General features: G+C 44.4%; 1 protein-coding gene across 3 annotated transcripts in view; it reads right to left on the bottom strand.

Moving 5' to 3' along the window:
• Positions 1-1,843: 1,843 nt before the first annotated feature.
• The window catches only part of akt1 (v-akt murine thymoma viral oncogene homolog 1), a 29,883-nt gene continuing 7,762 nt past the window's right edge, over positions 1,844-23,964 (bottom strand). For 2 of the 3 annotated variants that reach the window (XM_034111220.1, XM_034111219.1), the window contains exons 3-14: positions 13,758-13,886; positions 11,281-11,392; positions 10,860-10,986; positions 10,195-10,326; positions 9,996-10,061; positions 9,378-9,446; positions 9,136-9,261; positions 7,537-7,665; positions 4,358-4,572; positions 4,106-4,193; positions 3,827-3,929; positions 1,844-2,484 (exon numbers count right to left, since the gene is read on the bottom strand). In XM_034111220.1, coding sequence (XP_033967111.1) covers positions 2,405-2,484; positions 3,827-3,929; positions 4,106-4,193; positions 4,358-4,572; positions 7,537-7,665; positions 9,136-9,261; positions 9,378-9,446; positions 9,996-10,061; positions 10,195-10,326; positions 10,860-10,986; positions 11,281-11,392; positions 13,758-13,886 — 1,376 coding nt within the window. In that variant the 3' untranslated portion in view covers positions 1,844-2,404. Of the gene's footprint in view, positions 2,485-3,826; positions 3,930-4,105; positions 4,194-4,353; positions 4,573-7,536; positions 7,666-9,135; positions 9,262-9,377; positions 9,447-9,995; positions 10,062-10,194; positions 10,327-10,859; positions 10,987-11,280; positions 11,393-13,757; positions 13,887-23,964 lie in introns of those variants that run through there. The other variant, XM_034111221.1, reaches the window with a different exon arrangement.

Below are 23,964 nucleotides of genomic sequence, written 5' to 3'. Positions count from 1 at the left end.
AAAGAGCCCCACCACCTCCAAACAGTGACTTTGTATTTGGTTAGCCTTTTTGTTGTTGTTGTTGTTGTTGTTGTTGTTGTTTAGTGTGTCTTTGTAGTCATGCTCTCTTTTATGTGTGCTTGTGGTTGTTGTGTGTCCCTTTGTGCTCCTTTTACATTTCTTTGTGGTTATTTTGATTCCTATTCGGTACTCATCTCTTTGAGTAATATTTTGTAGGTGGAGGCCAAGGGGGCCACTGATATGTTCGGGCCCATAGGCCTTTGCCCTGCAGGCTGGTTCAGTAATCCATCCATAATCATGGTTAGCCAAAACAACCAAATTGATGAGGTAGATTTTCATGTAGTTTAAATAACTTTGTATGAAAATGTATGATCAAGGAGAAAAACGAGGAACTAAGGTGGGAATAGGAAGTCTAAGACATTTGTGTGAAAAAAGTATACTTAAGAGCATTAGAAAAGAATGGATTTCCTTCTTTACAACTCCTTTCAAAGTTTTAATTACTGTACTTTCACAGTGGGAATGTCTAGACACAGACAGTAATCAATATTTCACAACATGGTTTATTCAGATGTGAGACTTTTAGAGGTTTCTAGTGCTGGTCTCAACTCAATTGTTTTTCTTTAATGTAAGATCTCATAAAAGTCTGACTCTACACAGTGTTTTTGTTAAGACCTTTTATTTCATCAATTTGAGTAAAAACAGTGTACAAAGTTTATATTATTTGTTTACTAAAGCTGGTGTCCTCGGTCTCAGGAATATGGGAGGGCAGGTACAAAAAAGTTGAAATAAAAAGTATAAAATGTATTTCCCTATTTTCAGAAGGTGACAGCAGAAGGGTGAGCGTGCATAGGAGTAAGTAACAATCAAAAACTGAACAAAGGGCTTGCAAACGATTGAAGTGAAAACAATATCATAAAAACCATTACATTCAATAACGTATGATGCACTTTTTGAAAAATGATTATCTGTCATAAAAAAAAAAGAAATACTGAAGCGCTTTTGGAAACTTCTTAGTACACTTTCAAATAGGAGTTTCAGTGAAGCCTCAGTTGTCTGTAAAGGGGGGGGGGGGATCATTCAACAAGAAACTCTTGTTTTATTTGTATCAACAATATTAGAATTGACATTATAAAATAAGATAATTCAGTATTTTCCAACCAAAAAACTACAAATACAAAGCCAAATACAATCATTTTGGGGCAGCAAAGTGCATATCATTGGCACAAGAAAACTCATTTTAGTCAATGCTGGTCTCATATAAATAACTCAGAAGCTTGTGAAGGGATAGAAGTCCCCTAAAGTAACAAATCAAAGATAACTCTTTGTGTGTGTTTCCCCTGAAGCCCAGTTTGTCTGCAAAGTATTCCTAAAGAAGTGTATTATGTGTAATGACCTCATTGAGGCTGCAGTGAATGCACTGGGTGGAAAACACCCAATACTGAACTGTACATGGAGGAAAAACCCAGAGGAGAGAAGAGTTTCTGATTGGTCAGCAGTGAGTGACCCTGATCAGAGGAAACCAGGAGGTCTGCAGCTCAGCATCGAGACAGCAAGGCATCAGGAACTAAAAGCACCTACTTCAGGAGGGGTGGAGGAGCTCGTTATTATCCTGAACAGGAAACTGTGGGGCCTCTCAGTGACTTTGCAAACAGTCAAGAGGAATGCATTACCTGAATGATTAACCACTCTGACTCCTCACATTAGACCCGTTGTGGTGTAGTATGATAATACAACACACTGATTGGTGTCAGTTTTGCATCAGGGTAAGTAGAAAAGTGATACAATAAAAATCCCCCCCCCGAAGATTTCAGTCTTAGGAGAATCAGCCATGTGTTACAAGACGTAAGAATGCAGAAATGTTGACTTTATTTGATACGGTACATTCACTAAAAAAATTCTAGGAATTGTTCAGAAGTCTTAAGAGAGGAAAACATGGATTGTTTACCCACTCGATAAACAACACACTCTGCTCACGTGATCTTTTTTGGTCCGCAGTATGCCTGTGTTCTATTTTAAATGGTTGATTCATATTCAGTTGTATATTTTTATTACAAAAACTCACATCAGTGGCCTAATTTGTGCATAACATGACTGCACTTCCCTATTCATTATGGTGTATGGATGCCTGCTCAGTATACAACATAACAACTAGGAGATGCAGGGTAGTGTTGAACTCTCTCGTGGTCAGTCTTCAAAGGCCTCAGAACAACCACAGCGATCTTTGTTTTGTCTTGAATTTCCTCCTTCCTGGAAAACACAACTTGCAGATTTGAAATGTTACATCCACCGACGGCATCTTGCAGACAATGCAGGGAGGATGGGGCTGTGGCCCCGGTCTTTAGAGAGTGCAGTCGGGCGGGGGTGGGGGGAGGCGGTGGGACCAGGTGAACGGATGATAGTCGCTTTAGGCCGTCCCACTGGCAGAGTAGGAGAACTGGGGGAAGTGGGGTCTCCGCTCGCTGTCAAACGACTCCATACTGTCTTCTGAGGATGAAGGGCAACACAAAACTTATTTATTTGAGAACGATATGAAATATACACCGTGAGAATGTGTTCACTGTCAGAGATCTTGCCACATTCGTTCTTCGTTATACTCTCCCCCTTTAATATATCTGGATGTACAAGAACAAGTGGAAGTATTGAAGTAAAAGTAGTAATCTCATTATTTGTAGAAGTTAAAAAAAATTTAAATAAATAAAAGTAAAAAAGGAATGGCATCTAATTAAACAAAGTACCAAAACTAAAAGTACTCATTAGGCATAATGTCCCATTTTAGACAAATATTTACATCACAAAGGTATAAATAGTGATCCATTAGTGTATGTCCTTTTAATGTTGCTGCTGGTTAAGGTTCAGCTAACATTAGTGACTTAATAAAACATCATAATTCATTAGTTGATTTATATTTTTCTTTATAATTTGAACCTGCAAAGTCACGTCTGTAGTCAAATACATACACTATTCCAGTATATGACAGTAGATAGTAGACAGAATATTCAACCTTTGCTTTTAATGTAGGAAGTGCATATAAATGATTCACCTGCATGGCCATTATATTCACATTGCTCATCATTTATACGCATGGGTTTGTTCAGCAGCAACGATTCATCAACATATTCATTAAAAAATACATTACTTTCTTTTTTTTCATATAGTACCATATATATATATATATATATATATATATATATATATATATATATATATATATATATATATATATATTCTATATAGTGTTAATGTATTATCTTTTCCTTATACTGAGTCATCTCTGAATTCACACCCTGGCTAATGCACATGCACTAGATGACCTTTCTGAAGCATGACACTGTGTTAATGGCACTGGCTCTCCAGGAGAGGGGAGACTCCTCTCAGGGGAGCTCTGTACTCCCACAGGAAGGTTTTATGAACTCCCCAAAACTAAATCAAGCCTCACACCGAGGCTCAAAATGAACCTGACAGCTTACATTTTGTAATACCATTTCAAATGAAAGTGACAATCTTTTGAGGATTTCACATGAAAACACATTTAGTGACCCTGACTTAGTAACCATATATAATCAAGAAGAAACTCTCATCTTAAATAAATTGTAAATGTAATTCCTCATTCCTAATAACATCCGACAGGAGATCGATGGACATTTATTATAAAGTGAGGTTGCAAGTCATCTTCCCTCCCTGAGTCCACAGCTCCACCCTCCTAACGGTCACATTCAAACCTTACCGCTCCACAATAAGGAACAGTCTAATGATGTGAAGGTGTGTTGAATGCATTTAAGTCATATTAAGTGTGCTTGATGTTTGGGTGTGTATGCTTTGGCGGTACCTTGTCCGGGTGGCGTAATAGTGATGGTCTGTGCTGTGAACTCCTCGTCAAAATATCGTGTGTCCGTCTCTGAGGTAACTTGGGGCTTGAACGGCGGGACCAGCTGTTTGGAGAGGAGAAGAGACACAAACATATCAGCACATCAGCGCCATCACTCAGTTTAGTAACAGTAACTTCACCTCTAGGGGAGTGACCTTTTTATTTTCTTCCGTCTTTCAGTGTTTACCATAACAACAAAACAAGGGAAAATAAAGCAACATGAACATTTTAGAAACTGACCTTCTTCTCATAAACGTCTTGCCATTCAATTGATGCAAAAAACTTGTGTTGCATTATTTCCTTGGCATCTTCAGATCCGCCACCTAACCTGGAAGACAAATACAAAATCGATAAATATCCACTATTAATATTATTTCTAAAATAATGATTTCTACTTTCTTTTTATTGTAGCCTAACAAAAGCTCATAAACTGACATCAGAAGCACAACTCCCACTTTGAGCTTCCCTACTGCAGAGGGTACCCTGCCTCACCTCTGCGTTGGCTCTTTCTTTAGGAGGCCAGAGAGCAGCGAGCGGGCCTCGATGCCGAGTGTCCGAGGGAAGCGAATGTCTTCCATGAGGATGAGCTCGAACAGCTTCTCGTGGTCCTGGTTGTAGAAAGGCAGTCTGCCGCACATCATCTCGTACATCACCACCCCTAGACCCCACCAGTCCACTGCCCGGCCGTAGTCATTGTCTTCCAGCACCTTGAGGATGAGGGTAAAACGTTTGTTAAATACAGCTGTTAAGATGCTCATGAGCCATTGTTAGTACATGGTCAGGAGGTATAGTGTGTAGGAATTATATCCTTTTATTAAACAATACTATTGTTTTTTAATATAGTAAAAATATATATTATATCTGCTCTTTTTCAAAGAATATTTGCACAACAAGCTAAAGAAAATAGTTAGGTTGCCATGGTTTTGTGGTTGCGTTTGACAATCAGCTCTTTAGGCTAAAGCAACTGTCCCCCCATCACCCCACCAAAATCACCTGCTCCCCCCCAGTCTGGTCTTTTGAGGCAGCCCCAGCCAGCACTGACTCACATCACACATTAGGAGAAAGGATAGAGTTTCCCCTGCAACACACACACACACACACACACACACACACACACACACACACACACACACACACACACACACACACACACACACACACACACACACACACACACACACACACACACACACACACACACACACACACACACACACACACACACACACACACACACACACACACACACACACACACACACACACACACACACACACACACACACACACACACACACACACACACACACACACACACACACACACACACACACACACACACACACAGTCTTATAATTTCCATAGGATGCCTTTCCTCTCCAGCGTTCTTAATGAGACAACTCCTCCAGTGTTGTGCTCCGTGAACAGCAACCTGTTGCATGACTAATGTGCTGCTGCGCAGAGTTGTTCCAAGGTCTCAGGGGACATGTACTGGATTCTACCTCGCCAGGCGGATGTTGAAGGTGAAATCAAGACGAGGAGAACAGTCTGTTCTCTTAAACCTCTTGCAGCATGATGCTAGGCAATTCAGACCTAAGAATAGAAACTTCAGTAAAAGATGTGGGCGGATTAATAGAATTAGATATGGACACAACTGTGCACAAGACGAGAGAGAGAGGGTCTCTGAAAACAGATGGGCCGACGTGTCCGTAAAAGGAACACAACTACTGTGTGTTGTGTGTGTGTGCACGCATGTGTGTGGGGGCACTCCGCCTGGCGCTGCGGTGAGTGGTGAGCATCGAGGAGGAGGATTGGGAGGGCAGGGGGAGTAACGTGAAGCCGGTGTGGGGCTAGGATTACTGGGCCGTCTCTATTTCCAGCGCCGCTGTCGTGTGATTCACACCGTGCGACAGCTGGGCCCGCAGCTGCCCCATATATGTAGAAGAGCGCCACAGCTGTGAAGCTGCCAGGAGCGCAGGAGCCAAGCTCATCCCTCATATACGTAACCAGGACTGCTGCCTGGGCCTCAACCCCAAACTAATACTGTTACACTGCCCCAAAGGAGCACCGACAGGGGGAGGAGAGAGAGGGAGGAGAGAGAGGGAGGAAGGAGCAGATAAAAGCACAAACACTTGCTGCTGGAGCTCCACACAGTGCAGAACCTTGTGAGCAAAACAGTGCAGAACACAGAGAGCATTGGTCTGTGACTCCAGATCAGTTTCAGTGGCTAGATAAAGCCTGTCCACATTTCTCTGTAGATGTTCCCTAAAAGCCTATCCCCTCAGCCAATAACGGTTTTGTTCTTGTAACTTCTTAATGAAAGTGACAAAGTGAATTTGTCCTGCTCCTGACTCCAGAGACAAACTGGTCAGGCAGATTGGGTCTCTCCTCCCTCCCTCCCTCGCCCTCCCCCTGCTCTGGGTGGAATATTCCCAGACGTTACAGCATTCCTGTGCAGCACACACAACAAGGTCATTGTTTACTGCAGAACAACCTGTAACACTGCCTGGCCCGCACTCCATAGAGACACTTGCCAGCGACCCTGTTGCCACGGTAACGCCCCCTGATGTCTCCCTGCTCTCCGCTGCCGAGGCAGGAGCTGTCACAGACTGTGCTCCTCTGTGGAGCCAGACAGAGTTCAGCACGGACAGGTGGGGCCTCAATAAAAAGGTTTATGGAAGTATAGAAAAACAAACATTTTCTTTCATGTTTGTCCAGGTGTGAGGGAGTAAATATATCACACGCTAGCTATGACGGCCTGGTGCTGATGGTCAGAGGCAGGTTTGGTCTGACTGATGAAAACACGACCGGTATATGTTCCTGTGAGGCAGCCTGAAGCATTGTGGGATAGCGTGCTCATGACAGCTCTGGCTCTGCGCGGGTCAGGCGAGGCATCCAGGGCAGCAGCCGGGCTGTGGCCCCCCTGGTGCCCCACAACAGCTGTAGCCAATGTGCTCCTTTTCTTTTTTCTTCAGGGGTGGAAGCTCACGTTTCCTGAGGCGCTGCCAGCCTATCACTCCACCTCCTCACCCCAACCAGAAAATTCCAAATGGAGGCTAAAAACAACGATACGGCAACTGTGTCAACATGGACACCCTTCTCCCAGAAAACATTTTCACGGCAACAGGCGAGGGGCTAGCGCAAACACTGATGTACTTACTCACCCACACACACACACTCACACGGCCAACCCCTCACAATGCAATATCAGGTTACACAGCCCGCTGCAACACTTGTCATACCTGCACACAATAGGGAGAAGCCACACCCCCCCACACAGCAAATATGAGCAGGCTGCCCTGCCACGACACACTCATTAACTGGAAGACTTCAGCTGGAGATTAGAAAGGCATTTTGGGACAGCTGCTTTTTCCACATGCTTCTCATACACTGATGTCCAACAACACATGTGTGTGTGGAATTTCAAAATGATCTCACTTTGTTTTTGTTTATTTAGTAACACTGTAGCCAGGTAAAATATTGAATGTGAAGTATTTCCCTCCATCGGGTTTCAGTCTTTGAAGCTGTTAAGTCTTAAGTGACCTAAAAGGTTACCTTGTTTGTTTTTCCTTTCATTTACCACCCATCTGTACGTGCCTACACTCGGTTGACTTTGTTGCAGGTAAGGGGGAAGTCAATATTTCAGGTGGACTGAATCAGTGCAGTGGTTACCTCGGGTGCCAGGTATTCTGGCGTCCCACAGAACGTTTTCATGGTGGCGCCATCTGTGATCCCCTCCTTACACAGGCCGAAATCTGTGATCTTTATGTGTCCGTCTTTGTCCAGCATAAGGTTTTCCAGCTGAGGGGGGGGACAGAAAAAAGACAGATGTTAGCATCACTGTAAAATTAGTCACTGTTAAGGACAGTATAAAGCAAATCATTCAGGGAGGTGATGGGAATATTATTTATTGAATGTATAATAATTCAGGCATCTGTGTTTGTGATGTTTCTGTCATATAATTGTATTTTGTGAAATCCTGAACATTTGGAAAAAGTTCAATCTAAAATAAATGAATGAACTACGAGCGACATTTATACAAGATGACAAACAAATTAGCACCAGCAGCTTTGATGACATGTTGTTGCTGCCTACCACCAAAGTACATAATTAGCTTTTTCTCTCTTTTTTAAAAATAATAATTAATTAATTACCAAATTCTTGTGTACAATGTAGTGTTCATATCTTTTGCTTATTTTAATTATTTGTATCCCTCGTTTTAAAAAAGGCATTCTAGCTAAGCGAGCATGTCACAAATGTATTTTCAAAAAACTATAGAAACTAAATAATATAATTGTTTATTTAATGAATCTATCTATTTTTTAACATGCCTACACAAACACTTATTTAAAAAGAATTCCCTCAAACACAGGTGTATGGAAATGTAGCCAGTATGTAGAGGTAGATTAACCTTAAGGCTGTAAGGTTGTGCATCATGCAGTGTCATGACATGAGGCTGCATGGCCTTTTAATATCAGTGTGTCCTCCCTCTGTCTCCCTTCCTTCTCCCTCTCTCTCTCAGTTAAAGTCACCTGGCAGCTGTAGCTCACACGTGGCCAGCAGCGCCTGGCCAGAGTCAGCACATCCTCCAATCCTGCTACCCTGGCATTTTCAGGAGAACCCTAGCAGGCTGGGAGCCTGCCTCATAAACCCAAGGGAGAGGGGAGAGGGGAGAGGGGAGAGGGGGGGAGGGAGAGAGTGCTGTGCTGTGCTGACCTGGCTGGTATAGTTTTATCAGCTGGAAGTAGCATGGCTACAAATGCACACTGCAACACCGATAACCCCCCACAGCACATCTAAACCCAAACATGTCCCATCAGTCTGCAGCATCCACTTCTGATCCCATCTGAGGGGTGTTCTGCAGCTTTTCAATGCAGAGAATAAAAATGCGTCCTTTTAAAATAATGTTCTCTCATTTACCTAAACCTGCCAGTGTACAAAATGACATTAATCAGGCACACAAATCACCCACTGAGAGCGCTGTGTGCATGCTATAACGGGATGCGGTGTGTGCAGAGAGGACTGGTGGTTATTTCTGTCTAGCTGCAGTAAGCGTATGGACCGAGCCTCCCTCCAGCTGCAGTGAGGTCTGTAGACTGATCCGGGGGAGGCAGATCAATAAGCCCTGTCCACTGCCACTGCTCTCTTTGGAGGCAAACACTATTTATATCCTGCCAGGGGAGAAATGAAGGGAAGGAGGGGAGAAAGAGGAAGACAGAAGAGAGGCGGACAGCGAGGATGAGAGACAGTGAGGATGTGTCTCACACCTACCTTAAGATCTCGATACACCACGTTTCTCTCAGCATGCAGGTAGTCCAGCGCCGACACAATCTCTGCACCGTAGAAACGCGCCCGCTCCTCTGAGAATACACGATCCCTTGACAGGTGGAAGAAAAGCTGATTGACAGAAGAGAAGACAAGAGAAAGATGGTTAGTCCAGGAAAAATAGGAACAGTAAAATGTATTCGGATTAAACTACCGGTGCAGATTTACGGATAGCTCCAATGGTTTACCTCGCCGCCGTTTGCATACTCCATTACGAAGCACAAGCGGTCATGTGTCTGGAAGGAGTATTTCAGTCCCTGCAGACAGAGAACGAAAACGCTTAAAGCAGAACTTGGTGATGTTTCCAGCAAAGTCAAGAGGAAGCTGGCATTTGAACAGCTGATTGTAACATCCAACATAAATACACACGTTGCAGCTTTGAACCTTTCATTCACATGTGTTTTAACTCAAATGTCTAACAGGATGAGAAAAACTACAGCATCGTGCATTTAGTGCGTCAAACCTTTCCAACAACTGTTGTGTGGCAAACATTGATCCCATTCATTGCATGAGCACATCACATTATATGTTGCCTCCGACCGACACTTAAACCAAATTGGAGGAGCTTTCACTACAGCCCACCTTACAGAAAAGGGTTGACTGATAACAACAACAAAAGGAACGTTCAGTGTTGGTATAAAAGGCCTGGCTCGTCTGCAGCCTTTGTAAGAAAACTCTTCCAACACATTCCTGTTGAAACTGCCCCTTTATCTGAAAGGGTGCTGCTGGGTTGGATTGAAGAGGCTCCCGAGGATCTCTGCGAGTTCAAATAAGGTTTGGTTTAGGTATATGGAGGGGCTCCTTACTGTCAAGAACGGATGCTTTGAATTCTGGAGGACTCTGTTCTCTGTGAGTGTGTGCGCCACTTCATCCTGAAAAAAAAAGCAACAAAGACTGTTTGTGCAACTCTCACAATGGCTTACCATTTAGGTATCAGTCATTGCTCCACTGCTCTCCCCCCAGTGTATGTCCTCCCCTTTTACTTTCTCATTGGCATCCACTCACTTTTGCTACGATCACCTCCTTCTTCAGGATCTTCATGGCGTAGTAGCGTCCTGTGGCCTTCTCCTTTACCAGGATAACTTTGCCAAAAGTGCCTTTTCCCAGGAGTTTGAGGTATTCAAAGTCGTGCATAGTCTGGAGAGCCAAAGGAGAGAAGGTGGAGTTTGGTTACGAACAGAGGCATTAACAAACTCGTGCTCTAACTATCCAGGGCACACAGTCCCACTGACAGCAACACGGAAGCATTTCAGGCATGATTTCACCCACTGTGCAATTTCCCCTTCTCTAATGGTTTGGCCTATATGTGGTTGTGTCTGAGTTAACCTCTGACCTTGGCCCTAAGGAGAATGTTGAAAATTGTTGTGTGGGGGACATACAATCCGGTGGCCTCGGACCTTTATGTCATGACACACGTGGGGGTTGTGAAACCTGGTGGACATACTATCTGGTGCGAAGCCACCCATGCCTGATGTTAGGAAAGTAAAAAAGAAGCTGGGGAGACGCGGAGGAAAGTGGGCTGAAGTACAAATAAGGCAGAGTCCGTGGAAGAGTAACGGTCATCTTGGGATACCAGCGGGGTGGGGAGACTTAATGTTAATGTTAATAGAAAATGATGTGTTTCTATGTGGGGAAAGCAGAGCTACACAGCAGGGTCAAACGGGCCGTACCACTTTCTGTCTGGGTTTGGTCAGGTAGACCTCCATGTCCATGGGGTCCGGAGAGAGGTCTATCATCTCCTCCTCTTGTTTCTGGAGGCCTTCAGCCACTGCTTGGATGGCTTTAGTCCATTCTTCCCTGAGGGAGAAACAGGCAGCAGAAAGATAACATCAGCCCATTTACCATCATGCAAGCCAAGCAGCCCAATCATGTAATTGTCTTCTTATCAACAGGAAGGTAACTGTGAGTCCTGCCAATAGCCAGGGAACCTTGTGAGAGAGCATAATAATGATTACATGTGTAGGTTTGCTTCTAGATGTTTGAAAAACAAAGCCGTTAAACAGTTTTCTAGCAACAGGGGCCAGTTCTCTGCATGTCAATGATTTGTGTTTTACTGCTTGGTGAGCGGAGAGGTGTGTGCTTCTCGCTTGCCTCTCCTCGGGGGTCTCCACGTGGAAGGTGCGCTCGATGACAGTGGTCCACTGCAGGCAGCGGATGATGAATGTGTTGGGCTTGGGCCGTTCCGTCTTCATCAGCTGGCACTCTGACCGCAGACAGGGAGGGAGGGAGCCGGGGAGGAGGGCCGGTGTGGAGGGGAGCAGAGGAGAGACAGACCCACAGTTATAGCCATTTATCTTTATCGCCACCCTAACACACACTGTCGCTCAATTTGGAGAAGAACAGGTGCACTTTGGTGGAGGGAAACAACTTCGATCCTCAACTTGTCAGCCCCTTTAAAACAAAACGTTTGCCAATACGGCTGGGCATAACATCGATGCTTGGTAAAAATCATTAAACAAGACCAGATATCATTTTAGATTTTGTAATCATTGCATTGGTGTGGTCTTTCCCTGGTGATAAACGCTGCATTACAGTAAAGTGATGTCATTTTCTAAACTTACTAGACACTCTCCGTTATATGCATTAGCTAGTCATTCAATTAATATAACTGAAGTTACCAAAAATCACATTGTGTAAATATTTTGGAAATGTACTAATATGTAACCCTTTCATATTTTATACTGTTATAGATCCAAAATAATTTGTTGATTTTCTCCATATCGCCCAGCCTTTTTTGCTAGTTTAGGCTTTGATGGAGTAAACCCAGAATGAATACATTAAAGTTCTAGAACAATTCTGCAATAGTACACATATGTTTTTCAATTATTCTGCGTTTTTTGTTTGGATTATATAAGTTTATATACAACTATTTTCATTATTGATTCATCTGCCATTTATTTTCCTGTTTAATTGATGGTTTGTTTGTCTATATTATAGAAACCCCTGAAAATGGTGACTTCTTCTTGCGTTCAAGTTCTTGTGCTCTCCAAACATTGCAGAACCAAGGAATATCATTCTAACCTGAACAAAATAAAAAGAGAAGCTGAAATCAGAAACTGATGTCATGTTTGAACAGACAAATCTTTCATAACTTGCCAACGATTTCTTAAAAAAGCAGCTCAACACATACTTTCCCTCCGTTTCGCTCAATTGTCTCACTTTTTAGGCAAATTATTGTCTTGTAAGCGGTTTGCAAAACAATTACTCACAACAATCTAATAACTGAATTCTAAGATTTCCATCTGCACCTCCTTCACATTAACATCTGTTCCCAAATGAAACATGTCAGCAAATATGTCAAAACGTGACACAAAATGGCCTCTGTCTGATAGATGGAGGACAGGGGAGTGGACCACCACTGAGATCCAACATGGCTCCATCAGGCTGAGTATGTAATCCAGCTGCAGCAGCGCCGCACCATGTGTCCTCTGTGGCTGGGTCGCCGTGGTGACAAAAACCAAAGCTACCGCTGATGGAGACAGAGCCTCAGAGCGCCGCGCAGATAAATACTCAAAATCAGGCGGCTAATAGCCATGATAACTCAAGAGTGTCGGCGAGGAAACATTTAGTTAAACAAACAGTATGCTGTCTAATTGCGGTGTTCAGTCATCTGCTCAGCTTATCACAGCAACTTTCTCCGATGTGAAGATGGAGAGGGCTCGGCTGCTCTGGGCATTTTTTGTCGCCGTTTTTATAAAAACTAAGGGTTTGTGAGAGACACACACAGAGAGGAGGAATGGCATCTGATGTATTAACGTCAGGAGTCAGACATCTTGCACACACGCTCGCTTGGTTTGCCCTGGAGCGACGCCCCAATTGAAAGAAACTTGCAGTGAAGCCGTTAACATCATACAGCCTAACGTGCTAATGTCTCTGTTGACAACCAAGGAGTGGTGTAATGTATTGAAGTACTATACTTCAGTGTGATTTTGAGGTACTTCTTTTTATTCCATTTTATGCTACTTTATAATTCTACTCCACTACATTTTAGAGAATAATATTTTACTTTTGACTTTACTGCATTTATTTGACAAGATGAGTTACTTAACAGATTTAGACACAAATATAATTAAACTAATACATAAACTATGATACATAATTATAGTTTAAGATATCAAGAAGCAGTATATAAAGTTATTAAATTAACTGCACCTTTACCAGCTGTGATGAACATATTAATGCCTCAATAATAATAATAATCCAGTAATCTCATATGTTTCTGAAATTACATTAAACCAAATAGGTACTTTTAGTTTTTGTATTACTATGTTATGCCAATACTTTTGTACTTTTACTAAAGTAAGATTTTGAATGCAGGACTTTTACTTGTAAACACGTATTTTTCCTTCTCACTTTCATTTTACATAACAGGCACTTGGGCACAATTTATTTGGGGTGTTTTGTTCTGTTAATAATGACTTTTCAGAGTTGGATAGAGAAGCATGCAAACATATTTGTTACAAAAATGCAAGTAAAAACAAGAACGCAGTAAACAAAAGGAGGGTAAAACCCAGCTGCCAAGAAACGGAGGGGAAAAATGCAGTGGTTTCTCTGAAGCAGATACTCACGTGCGACAGAGAAGTTATTTAAGGGGGTTTCCAGCTGGTCAACATCTTGCGGTCGCTCTTTGTAGCCAATGAATGTACCATCACTCTTCAGGAGAAAATACCTCGGCCTCCAGGTCTTGATGTATTCTCCTGATATGAAAAAATAGATTGAAATTGTTATAAGAGACGAGATCAAATCCAAGTGTGACAAAGCAATAGTGTTTTTCAGAAACATCACATTATTTCACATTAATAAAATGCTAATAAATGCAAAACTATTTTGTTAACATTGTGGTTTCATGATTAATGACAGCACAGGGATGTCCTTTCTTTTTCTGTTTTAAATCAAAGAGGTGCAACCCGTTTCCTGGAAGTAATTACTATGCTGTTCACTAGTGTCACCTGAAAAAATTACCACCTTGTCACCGTTTTTCTTTGAGTGTAGGTCAGCTGCAGGACAAATGGCGGTTTTAGTAGGAGTCAGGACCCTTTCCTCAGCCCTGTCTGTCCCCTTTTCAACGATAACTTGCATTCAAAACGGTCCAAAAACTTGCTCTATCCTCCGATCATTTCCTTTAACTGGCAGTGGCACGGTAAAATATGGGTGTTTTGACTTGTTAAAAAAGTCTACTTAGTCTACCTGAGACAAAAGAAAAACCTCCCAGTTATTGTCTTGTACCCTTAGGAGTGCTCCACTGATTTAGCACTGTACTCCCAGAACACTGTTGGCCTTTAGATGGCAAGTTTAAAACAAGGAGGAAAGTTTGAAACAAGTATCAAAATCAAAAAGGGACAACTTTTTATTCCACACATTGTTCTTTATTGTCAAAACTTTGGACCTAATTTACCCAAAATGAAAGTTTCAACAGATCAGTTGGAAATGTGGGTGTTTTACTTGTAGCCCTCACAAACACCGCCTCAAAATGACTTTTGACACGGTCCCAAAGTCTTTACAGAACTATTTCCATCTAATATCAAGCAGTAGCAGTAGTAGTAGTCTGTGAAATTCCCCTTTGCGTTTATAATCTTTTAGAGAAGTATTTTAGTTAATCGTTATAGACCACATCCACTCTCAACCACTGTCTCTTCCCTATCAATCATTTTGTAACACAAGCATCATGTTTGCCAAAGCCTCCATTTCATTTTCAAATAAAACTTTCCACAATTTAAATTTTTTGGATAACACCCATAACCTCAAGCCATGCATGTGCATCCCATTCACTTAGACACACTAACATCACACAAATGAATCTCTGGTAGGCAGACAAAACTCCATTTATTCCGGTGATGCTTCAGGAAAATGTCGTGCCAGATGTTGTGCAGACGGGGAAAGAAAATAGCTTACATACTATAACAAGGCAGTGGCACAAAGTGGAGAGGGAGTTGAATATTTATACAGGAAAAGTGTAATTTATTTTTAATTACGGAGCCGCATATTAACCCCATGCAGAGCCGTAGCAAGCTGTCCTTAATTGCCCCATTTCCTCTAACACAGAAGTGTGTGTGTCTGTAAGGGAGAGGTAGGAGATCTGTCAATATGAGCTTCTGTTACCCTCCTTCAAAGCCACACATGATGACAGATCATGTGTGAGACGGTACAGATCAAACAGCAGCCCAAGTGTCTCCTCTGATTAGTGTACATCCTTAGAAAATATCGAAAAAAAGGAAAAGACAACAAGTCACAAGACCGGCTGAACATCACTTTCAAGAGTTGCCACTTTTGACACCTCAAAATGATGGACTATCTCTTAAATAAAGTAGAAAGTGATGACATGAGCGGCAAACTCTAATAGGACTAGGGTTGCAGAATTCTGCAAATATTCAAGATGGAACCTTCCACGGGGATCGATGGTGAATTTATGGGGAATAACGGGAGTAAAATAGAAATACGGGGATTATTCGCTCAGGGCTGTATGCAGATAGAAACACACCTCTTACCATATCATAGGAAGACAACATTAATTGAATCTGCCAAATAAACACATGAATATAATCAATCAGTCCTTCAGCTCAGACAGTCCAGTACTATGAGATGCACATGTGATGGAAGGATGTGCTTTCAGAGGGTAGTCATTATACGGAAACACCATTTAATTGGATTCTGGCAAATGATCGGCTGAATGCAGTATAGGTTACAAATCAATGACAAGCAGTTCCAAGTGGATATACTGTTCACTTAAACAGGTATCGTGTATTTCACTCGGAATAAAACAAAAATACATTCACTTTAATAGTAAAATCTACATTTTAATATTAAAAATGTTCTTAAATTCAAGAAGCTGAACTCCCCTTAGAATTTCACCGTACTCTTTAGGACCCCTTGCAACCATTAATTGGACATTTTCCAAATGGCTTTTCTCTGTCAGCGTAAAAGGTGTAGAGGAAAGAGAAAGCACGCTTTAGAAGAGCAGTCATTCTAGTCGACCACATACAGCAGGAGGAAGCCTTGTAACGCAGGCAACTTCCAGCAGAGCATCACACCATCAACCCCAAAACAAACATCCATGTGTAAAAACACCTGATTTACTGCCGCTGGAAAGTTGGTGACAGAAAGCACAGCACAGCCGAGGAAAACATCTGCCCCAGAGCACAGCGTAGTTTAAGTGTTAAATCCACAGCAGATGTCCAATATGTTATTACATTTTTCATCATGGCATCGGAGAAGTTTTTTCATCGGGTTTTCTGCAGAGTAGGTGTTTTCACGGCAAACACAGCTCATTTAGAAATTAGCTTTACTTCAGGTTGCCATTCTTGCCGCCTCCCAATAACGCCACTCTTACTACATGTATCGTCCTAATTAGAATACACGGCGGCAAAAGTCTGTTTGGTGGTGGATTTCACTCGTGTCCGTTTGAATGCGACACAATTACAGGGTCGTTTGTCTGTTTTAAACTGCAGGCCTCGCCAATCAACTTCCACATCAGTCACCCACGCATGCACGCAGGTCTCCAGAGAATCCTCCTGCAGAGTGTTATCTATCACAGTCCTTCAGGAGAAACAGACTACCTTACTTCAGCATAAAATCTAAATATTCAAAGCGCAGAAGAGGTGCAATTTAAGATTGCACGTAGCCATGTTAGTATCATCTGCGAGGTAAACCAATAGCCTCGCAGATGGCGATCAACATAGAAATAATTTGTGGCCAGAAAGTCCCCTGAGCCTTCAGCGCCGATCCATGTTTGCCTCAGATGGGCCCCAGCTGGCGCCCTGTTCTGTGGTCAGTTTTGGCTGACCCATATCCCCCAGCCATAGCCCATGCCAGACCACAGTGAGGACAGCATGTGCACAATGCAGAGGCAGCATACTGATCCCCCTACCTGACACCCTGACACCAGACGAAGGTGCATCTCAATGTTGGGACTTTTAGTTTAGAAGTTTTGCTTTGGCAGCAGGAATGCAGCGCACCACTTCCAGCTGAGCGATGACCTTATAGCATTTGGATCCTGATGGGCAGAGACAGGTGTTTATGTGTACGCCTCCATGTGCTTGTGTGCAAATAAATGTGTCTGTGTACACCGCTCCGTGAGTGAGCAGCGAAAGGTATTTGTATTTAACAGATTACAACAACATCCAGTTTGGAAGGCTCTGAGCTTCTCCAGCCAGCTTCAGTGACGCACAGCACCCACCAGAAGTAGCATGGGTGGTCATACGTGACGCAGCAGCGCATGGCACGGTGTGTGTCAGCTCCACATTCTCCCACACTGAGGTGGCCTCGGTCACATGGGTGTCGGGAAAGATGACAATGTCAGCTTACCATTCTCAGTCACTAGAGTCTCTAAACAACTTACTGCAATATTTAGGACATTATGACAAGTCTGCTTGGTCACTGGGGAAAGGCAACACAAAACAAAGAAAAGATCATCAAGCCTGTGGTGCAAGGAATGTAAAACTCCAGATCATATCCCTTCGTGGGATTAAGAAAACAGCCACTATGATAATGCAAATCACACTTTTCTCAGGTGGATGTAAATAAATGACTTGTGAGACTTTTGTTATCTTTTTCTACACATGTTTCAAAGATGGTCACAGAGATGGGAAGTAACTCCACATCTGCATTGCACACCCTTACTTAGCACAGGCTCTTTCTAGACAGGAGGACACGGCGACTTCCTCGTCTGTGACCACAAACTGTGTCACATGACAACAGTGGAAACGGCTACATCCGGCTGTTTGTGTGTGTCTGTGTGTGTGTGTGACTCCACCACTCTGCAGCGCAACACCCCCCGCACACAGTCTGCCCTCAGAGCATAAACAACAAAGATGACCCTTGTCAGCTTCCTATTTACACCCATTTCCCCTTCTACTTTAATTCAGTTCTACTTTCCACACTGTGGCCTTTCTTCAGTGCCGACATGACGAGAAAGTGAAACTGACAGCTGTTGGGAGAGTGAACGTGGAAACTTCTGTAATACACACCAACATATTAATTAAAGACCAATCTGCTGTCAATGCTCAAAATGACTTGACCTCAATGCTCTGCAGATGACATCCTGTGTGCAGTGAGAGACACGGCGCAGACAGAAGACAATGGCCCTCGTAACCACACAGGAGAGCCTTCTGCTTTTAAGTCAGCTCTTCATCACCGATGTAAACTAAACCCTTTTGATGTCAACATGTTCTCCAAAGCAGGAAACTGGCCAACAGACAAGACTGACCACAACCTAGATAAGATCAACCTTCTTCATGTGCAAGGTCTCACTGTAACGGAGAGGAAATCCACTAAATGAAGTGCTAATAAAAGTCAAGTGTGACAGCAGACATGTGGCTGAACTCCGCCAAATTAGGGGAAGGGTTTTGACACCAGATGAAAGATGAGAGAACTAGAGGGGATGAGAAAGCTACGCAGTGTGCAAAGAGTTGTGCTGAGCGGAGTGGTAGTGAGACAGATCACTACATATGTTCCCCACATATGTAGGACTGTGAGTGAGGCGGGTGAGCTCAAGTGAAGTGTGTATGAGCCATGCGTACGTGTGTGTGTGCATGGGAGGAGCTGTCAGGGCCTGATAGAGTGTCTTTACATGACAAGCAGCTGCTGAGGTCTGGGATGCGCGCTGGGCAAAGTGGAAAATAATGAACGGAGAACCGCTGCCAAACACAACAGAATTCATCTTTATTTGCCAACTGCTGCATGGCCTCGTGTGTGGACAGCTCCAGCCTGCCACCGCCACACCCTCTATACACCACACAGCAAGGTAGGGCCACAGCTGTACACGGTGGAGCATCGCATTCGAGGCTTATGCATGCGTCTATGCATTTTAGTTTGTGAGCTGAAAAATGACCCCTACATAGTTTACCTTGAAAGCAAGGACATCTCATAAACATCTTTTACAATCTAACCATAGTGAATCATTATATTCCAGATGTTGAAATAATCACAAGATTGGTTGCAACTTAACACATTGAAAAGAGTTTCCCCTGATTCGAGGATCTGCAAGGAAAACGCACTCACTGGGATTATAATTCATGGTTTCTTGCAGCTCCGTAGACATGTGCAAGTCGACTTTGCTTGAGAGGCCTCAACAGTAAGGGATGGCCAGGCAGGCTCGTTCAGGGGTCAATAAATAAAAGGACAACATGTGGAAGGCTTTAGACAGAAGGGGGAGCGAATGAGTGACAGGGGTTAGTGGCTGTTTCCGAGGAGCGTCCTGGTCTGCCGTCTCTAAGTGACACTGACAGGAATGTTGAAGTCCCAGCTGCTGTGGCTCGTTGGCTTTTAATAAGACACATCATGCAGCATTCATCGTGCGGCCCCCAAAAGGAGAGGCCGCCGTGTTCTAATGTGTCCAAACTAACAGCTCTGTTGCACGTCATCCCCTGCTCCCTATTACTTTGGTTTACACACACACACACACACACACACACACACACACACACACACACACACACACACACACACACACACACACACACACACACACACACACACACACACACACACACACACACACACACACACACACACACACACACACACACACACACACACACACACACACACACACACACACACACACACACACACACACACACACACACACACACACACACACACACACACACACACACACACACACACACACACACACACACACACACACACACACACACACACACACACACACACACACACACACACACACACACACACACACACACACACACACAGGTTGGACTTCCTGAGGGGGCTGCTGTTGGGTTTTGTCCCCGTCTGGCCATTCATGGCTTGGGGATGGGAGGAAGAGAGCCAGTGGTAACTGCATGAACTGTGAATGTGGATGTGTTTGAGTGGTGAGAATCGGATGAGAAGTGGGGGTAGGCGGAGGTTGAGGATTAGGGAATTAGAACTCCAAAGCAAGGGAGGAGGGGGGAAGCGGGCTGCGCCTTTTGTTGGTTTTTCCTCAGCCGCCCCCGCCATCCCTTCGGCCCTTTTCTGCCGGGTTGTGCCTGTAGGCTGCAGCTGCGGCCTGCCACCCTGTGCCCTGCATCTCAATGAGCCACGGGCCGCCTGCTCCAGAGGAGAGGGGGCTCCCTGATGCAGGGGTCACCACTGAGCCCCGGCAACCAGAAAACGTCGCCCCACACCATCCGCAGAGCTCCGAGCTGGTCTCCTCGTGCAGCCTGGACACCCATTTGCCCCTCTTGCTATGACCATATAAGGCAGCACTAGGCTCACATGCCATCCCAAACTGTCCAGGAGTTTGGCCTCCCACATCTTCCCCCCCTTCTCTTTATGTCTTCCTGACATCCCCCTCCTCTCGAAACCTCTTTTGTTGGCCCCTCACTCTCCCATGCAGCTGGATGGGGGACTCCATTGCCAGGGCTTTGGCAGCAGCATCAACAGGTTGCGGGGAAGGGCCACCCTGGCCTCCAATGTGGCCCTCTCTGTCTCTTCCCCTTATCCCTCTCTCTTTCTCTCTGTCACCGCGGTTGCCGCTGCTACCCCAACAGGAAAAAAAAGCATGAAGGATGGGGGTGGGGGGTGCGATGGAGGCTGCCCCTCTTTCTCACGCTCGTAAGAAAGCCCTCACTTCTTCTCCGTGGTGAGTGACACCTGCTGATTACCATAGAGACACTGTGGGAAGTTCCCCCCCTGCCACACTGGGGCTGAGATGTGCCCCCTCTCCCTGGGTAAACAAGCAGTCCATGGATTAGTTAACTGGGTTACTGCACGGCAAACAAATAGACACACATCATTTAGAGCAAATTACTGCCAATGACCTCTCAATGACCAGTGGAAGATCAAACACCCCCCGGATAACCAGGGATACTCCAGAGGGTCCAGGTAGTATCCAGCTGTGAACAACTGTCAGCTTCCTTCTAAAAGAATGATAAACCTTTTTTGATGGCCTCTGAATAACTATTGTATTCTCTAAGTATCACAATCAGCTGATGTGGAGGATATAGGGGCATATCTGAGCATACAGTCAAGCCTCAGTGTGGAGACAGCTGAGCATCCCCTTTATCTCCGCGTCTCCCCTACCCTCCCCAAACTGGAGAGAGGTGCCAGTGGTGTGATTGATGTCAGAGACTGGGAGCTTTTTCACTGGTCCATAGCCGCTTCCGCCATGGGTCTGAGTTGTCAGCAGGGTCATTATCCTAGCAACAGGATGGTGGGGCTGTGGGTGAGGAGTGTGCGCTGGAAGTAGGGGAGGACCAAGAAGGGGGTGAGCCGGTTGGGGGGTTAGAGAGGGGCAGAGAGAAAAGAGGGGAGTTAAAAGAGACAAGGAGAAGAGGAAGAATGTGGGTGTAAGAAAGGAAGAGAACAAGAGGAAGGACAGAGGGGAGGAAAGGACAGAGACAAAAAGGGGAAGAGGGTAATGAGATGGAGTGCGCTGCCGAGCACCACAGTTGTGGCGCGCAGGCGGACTCTGCACAGCAAAGTAAGCACACAGCGGGTTTGGAGGTCCCCCCCCCCCCCCAGCCTCCTGGTCCCCCCCACCATGCCAGACAGCCTGTGTGCCGACAGCTGCACCCTAGTAATTTACTTCTCTCCACCACATTTAGCAGGAAGACTGCTTCCCATTAGCCAGAGCGCTGACGGCCAGACACCCGGCCAGCGCGCCGGCTCCCCGGTGTGAGACCCTCTGCCGCTGGACCCCGCCCACAGGGTATCCACTCCGACACCGGCCTGGCACTTCATCCTCCACTGCTGGTGATCAACCGTCTGAGTATTTAACGACCAAAGTTGGAGATATCGGTTGTTAAGTTTATTTATTTTAAAGTTATGATTTCTAAATAAGTAAAACCATGAAATGACATGTCGTCACATAATTATATCCCTCAGTTTACTCAGTTTTACCCCTGAAAGAAATCCCTACACACATTGCCCTTTCATGAGTGTTTATTTAATATTTATTTTAAGAGGCAAGTGCAATGATACAAAAAACCTTAGGGAATAACCAAGCATGTTAAAGAAAAAGACTTAAATCTGTACCATCATGCCTTTATCTGAACTCTTTTAAATGATCTTAAAGCAGTTTAGATGTTAAATTGTTAAATATTGGTCACTATATATCTAGATGCAAAGAGAGAATTAAAAAAGTTCTTCTTTTTCAGTTGTATATCTTATAATAAAAACTTTTGAAGTGTTAAAATGAGAATAATAAATAAACGTGTGCTCTGATGAAACGTCGGCTAAATGGAGTTTAGTAACTTAAGTAGGTTGAAGCTTTCTGTAGATACTTAATCAGTTATCTAATGTTTAGTGGTTGTCCATCAGTGACAGTGTTCAGAAGCCTTTCTCTATTTGTACTTACAACAGAAGATATACAAAAGTTTAATCATGAGTAAAACTTTTTTAACTATAATGCAATCGCATTGCTAAAATTGAGTAGTAAAGCACTACATCATTGTGTATTTGATAAAAGTAGCATCGATGCATATTATCAAAAATCTGCAATATGACAAACCTTTTTGGACCACTTAGAGAGGACTTGAAACTTGTTGCTGTGTTTCAAAGCCCCACGAATAGGTGAAGATATTTGAAAATTGGATAAGCTTGAGTTCTGCCGTACGTAATGTGTGTGCGTGTGCGTGTGCGTGTGCGTGTGTGTGTGTGTGATGCAGCAGTGTGTGGCCCATGACAGCCATAATGAGGGGATGTGTAGGAGCCAGGGTGAGCCCAGCAGCAGAGCTGGCAGCCGGTCAAAGTCCTGAGTCCGTCAGCATTGCAGCATCATGAGACGTCCTTAATCAGGTGGGGCTGCTCCTTTGAAGAGCATGTCACTGCGCAGGAAACACCACATTCCCTCACTGAAATGTCCCACGCCTGCTCTCCAGATGCACAACGCACAGATATCAAAGATGTGTTCATCTACACAGACTACTGTGTCTGGTGTTTCACAAAACTCATGCATGCTTTCCACCTCTCTTCCCCCCCCCCCCCCCCTCTCCTCTCTCAGTCCCACTCTGTGTCTCACGCACTTTGCTGGACCACCAACAAGGTCTCGCTTGGAGGAGCAGCTCATGGGTGTCCTCCAGCCGCATGACCAGCATAGGAGCCAATCAGCTGATGAGCTCCGAACTGAGCGGCGAGAGGGTCTCTGTGGCATGTCACACACAACATCCATCGCTCCCCTGAGGCCGCCCGGGTCACTGAGCAATGCTCTGGGAACATCACAGAGATGCTGCTCAACTTCTGTCTGTCTCTCCCTTTATGTTTCCCCCGCTATCTCTACTGGTGTGCCCTCTGCCTCCCCTCCCTCCCCTGAGCCGGAGCCAGCTGAGCGTACTACCCAAATCCAACAGTTGTTGTGGCCTTCGTTAGCCTAACGAAGGGGCCGGCTCTTTATACTTGTCAGAGAGCAAATGAGTCAAACAAACAAGGGCCAGGGAAGAGAGGAGGACAAGCGAGCGCTGTTCTGTTGGGCTTCACTGGGTTCTTGGCCGCAGCACTTCCCTGGAAACTAGGGAACCCACAATCTGCCTCTTTGATGTCTGATGATGCTCTGCTTTGATGGAAACTTTGGAAAAACACACTTGCAAAAAGAAATAACATGCTGCTTGGTCTCTGTGGCCACTAGAGGCCGTAGGCACATTCAAAGTGTGTGGGTGCACTCTGTGAAGAACCTAAAAGAGAAATACCATTCGGGGACGCATAACAACTGGTTATGATAGTAACAACAAAGTTACAGTGTTTTCGAAAGCCTGTACTTGGGATGCGGTCGGAGCGTAAGGGCACCGGGGTAACATCCTGCTTGCAGTATACCTTCTGAATAAATATGCTTCG

This window comes from Pseudochaenichthys georgianus, chromosome 22 (genome assembly GCF_902827115.2).
Source record: "Pseudochaenichthys georgianus chromosome 22, fPseGeo1.2, whole genome shotgun sequence".
Taxonomy (NCBI): domain Eukaryota; kingdom Metazoa; phylum Chordata; class Actinopteri; order Perciformes; family Channichthyidae; genus Pseudochaenichthys; species Pseudochaenichthys georgianus.
This window is presented reverse-complemented; position numbering and strand designations above follow the sequence as displayed.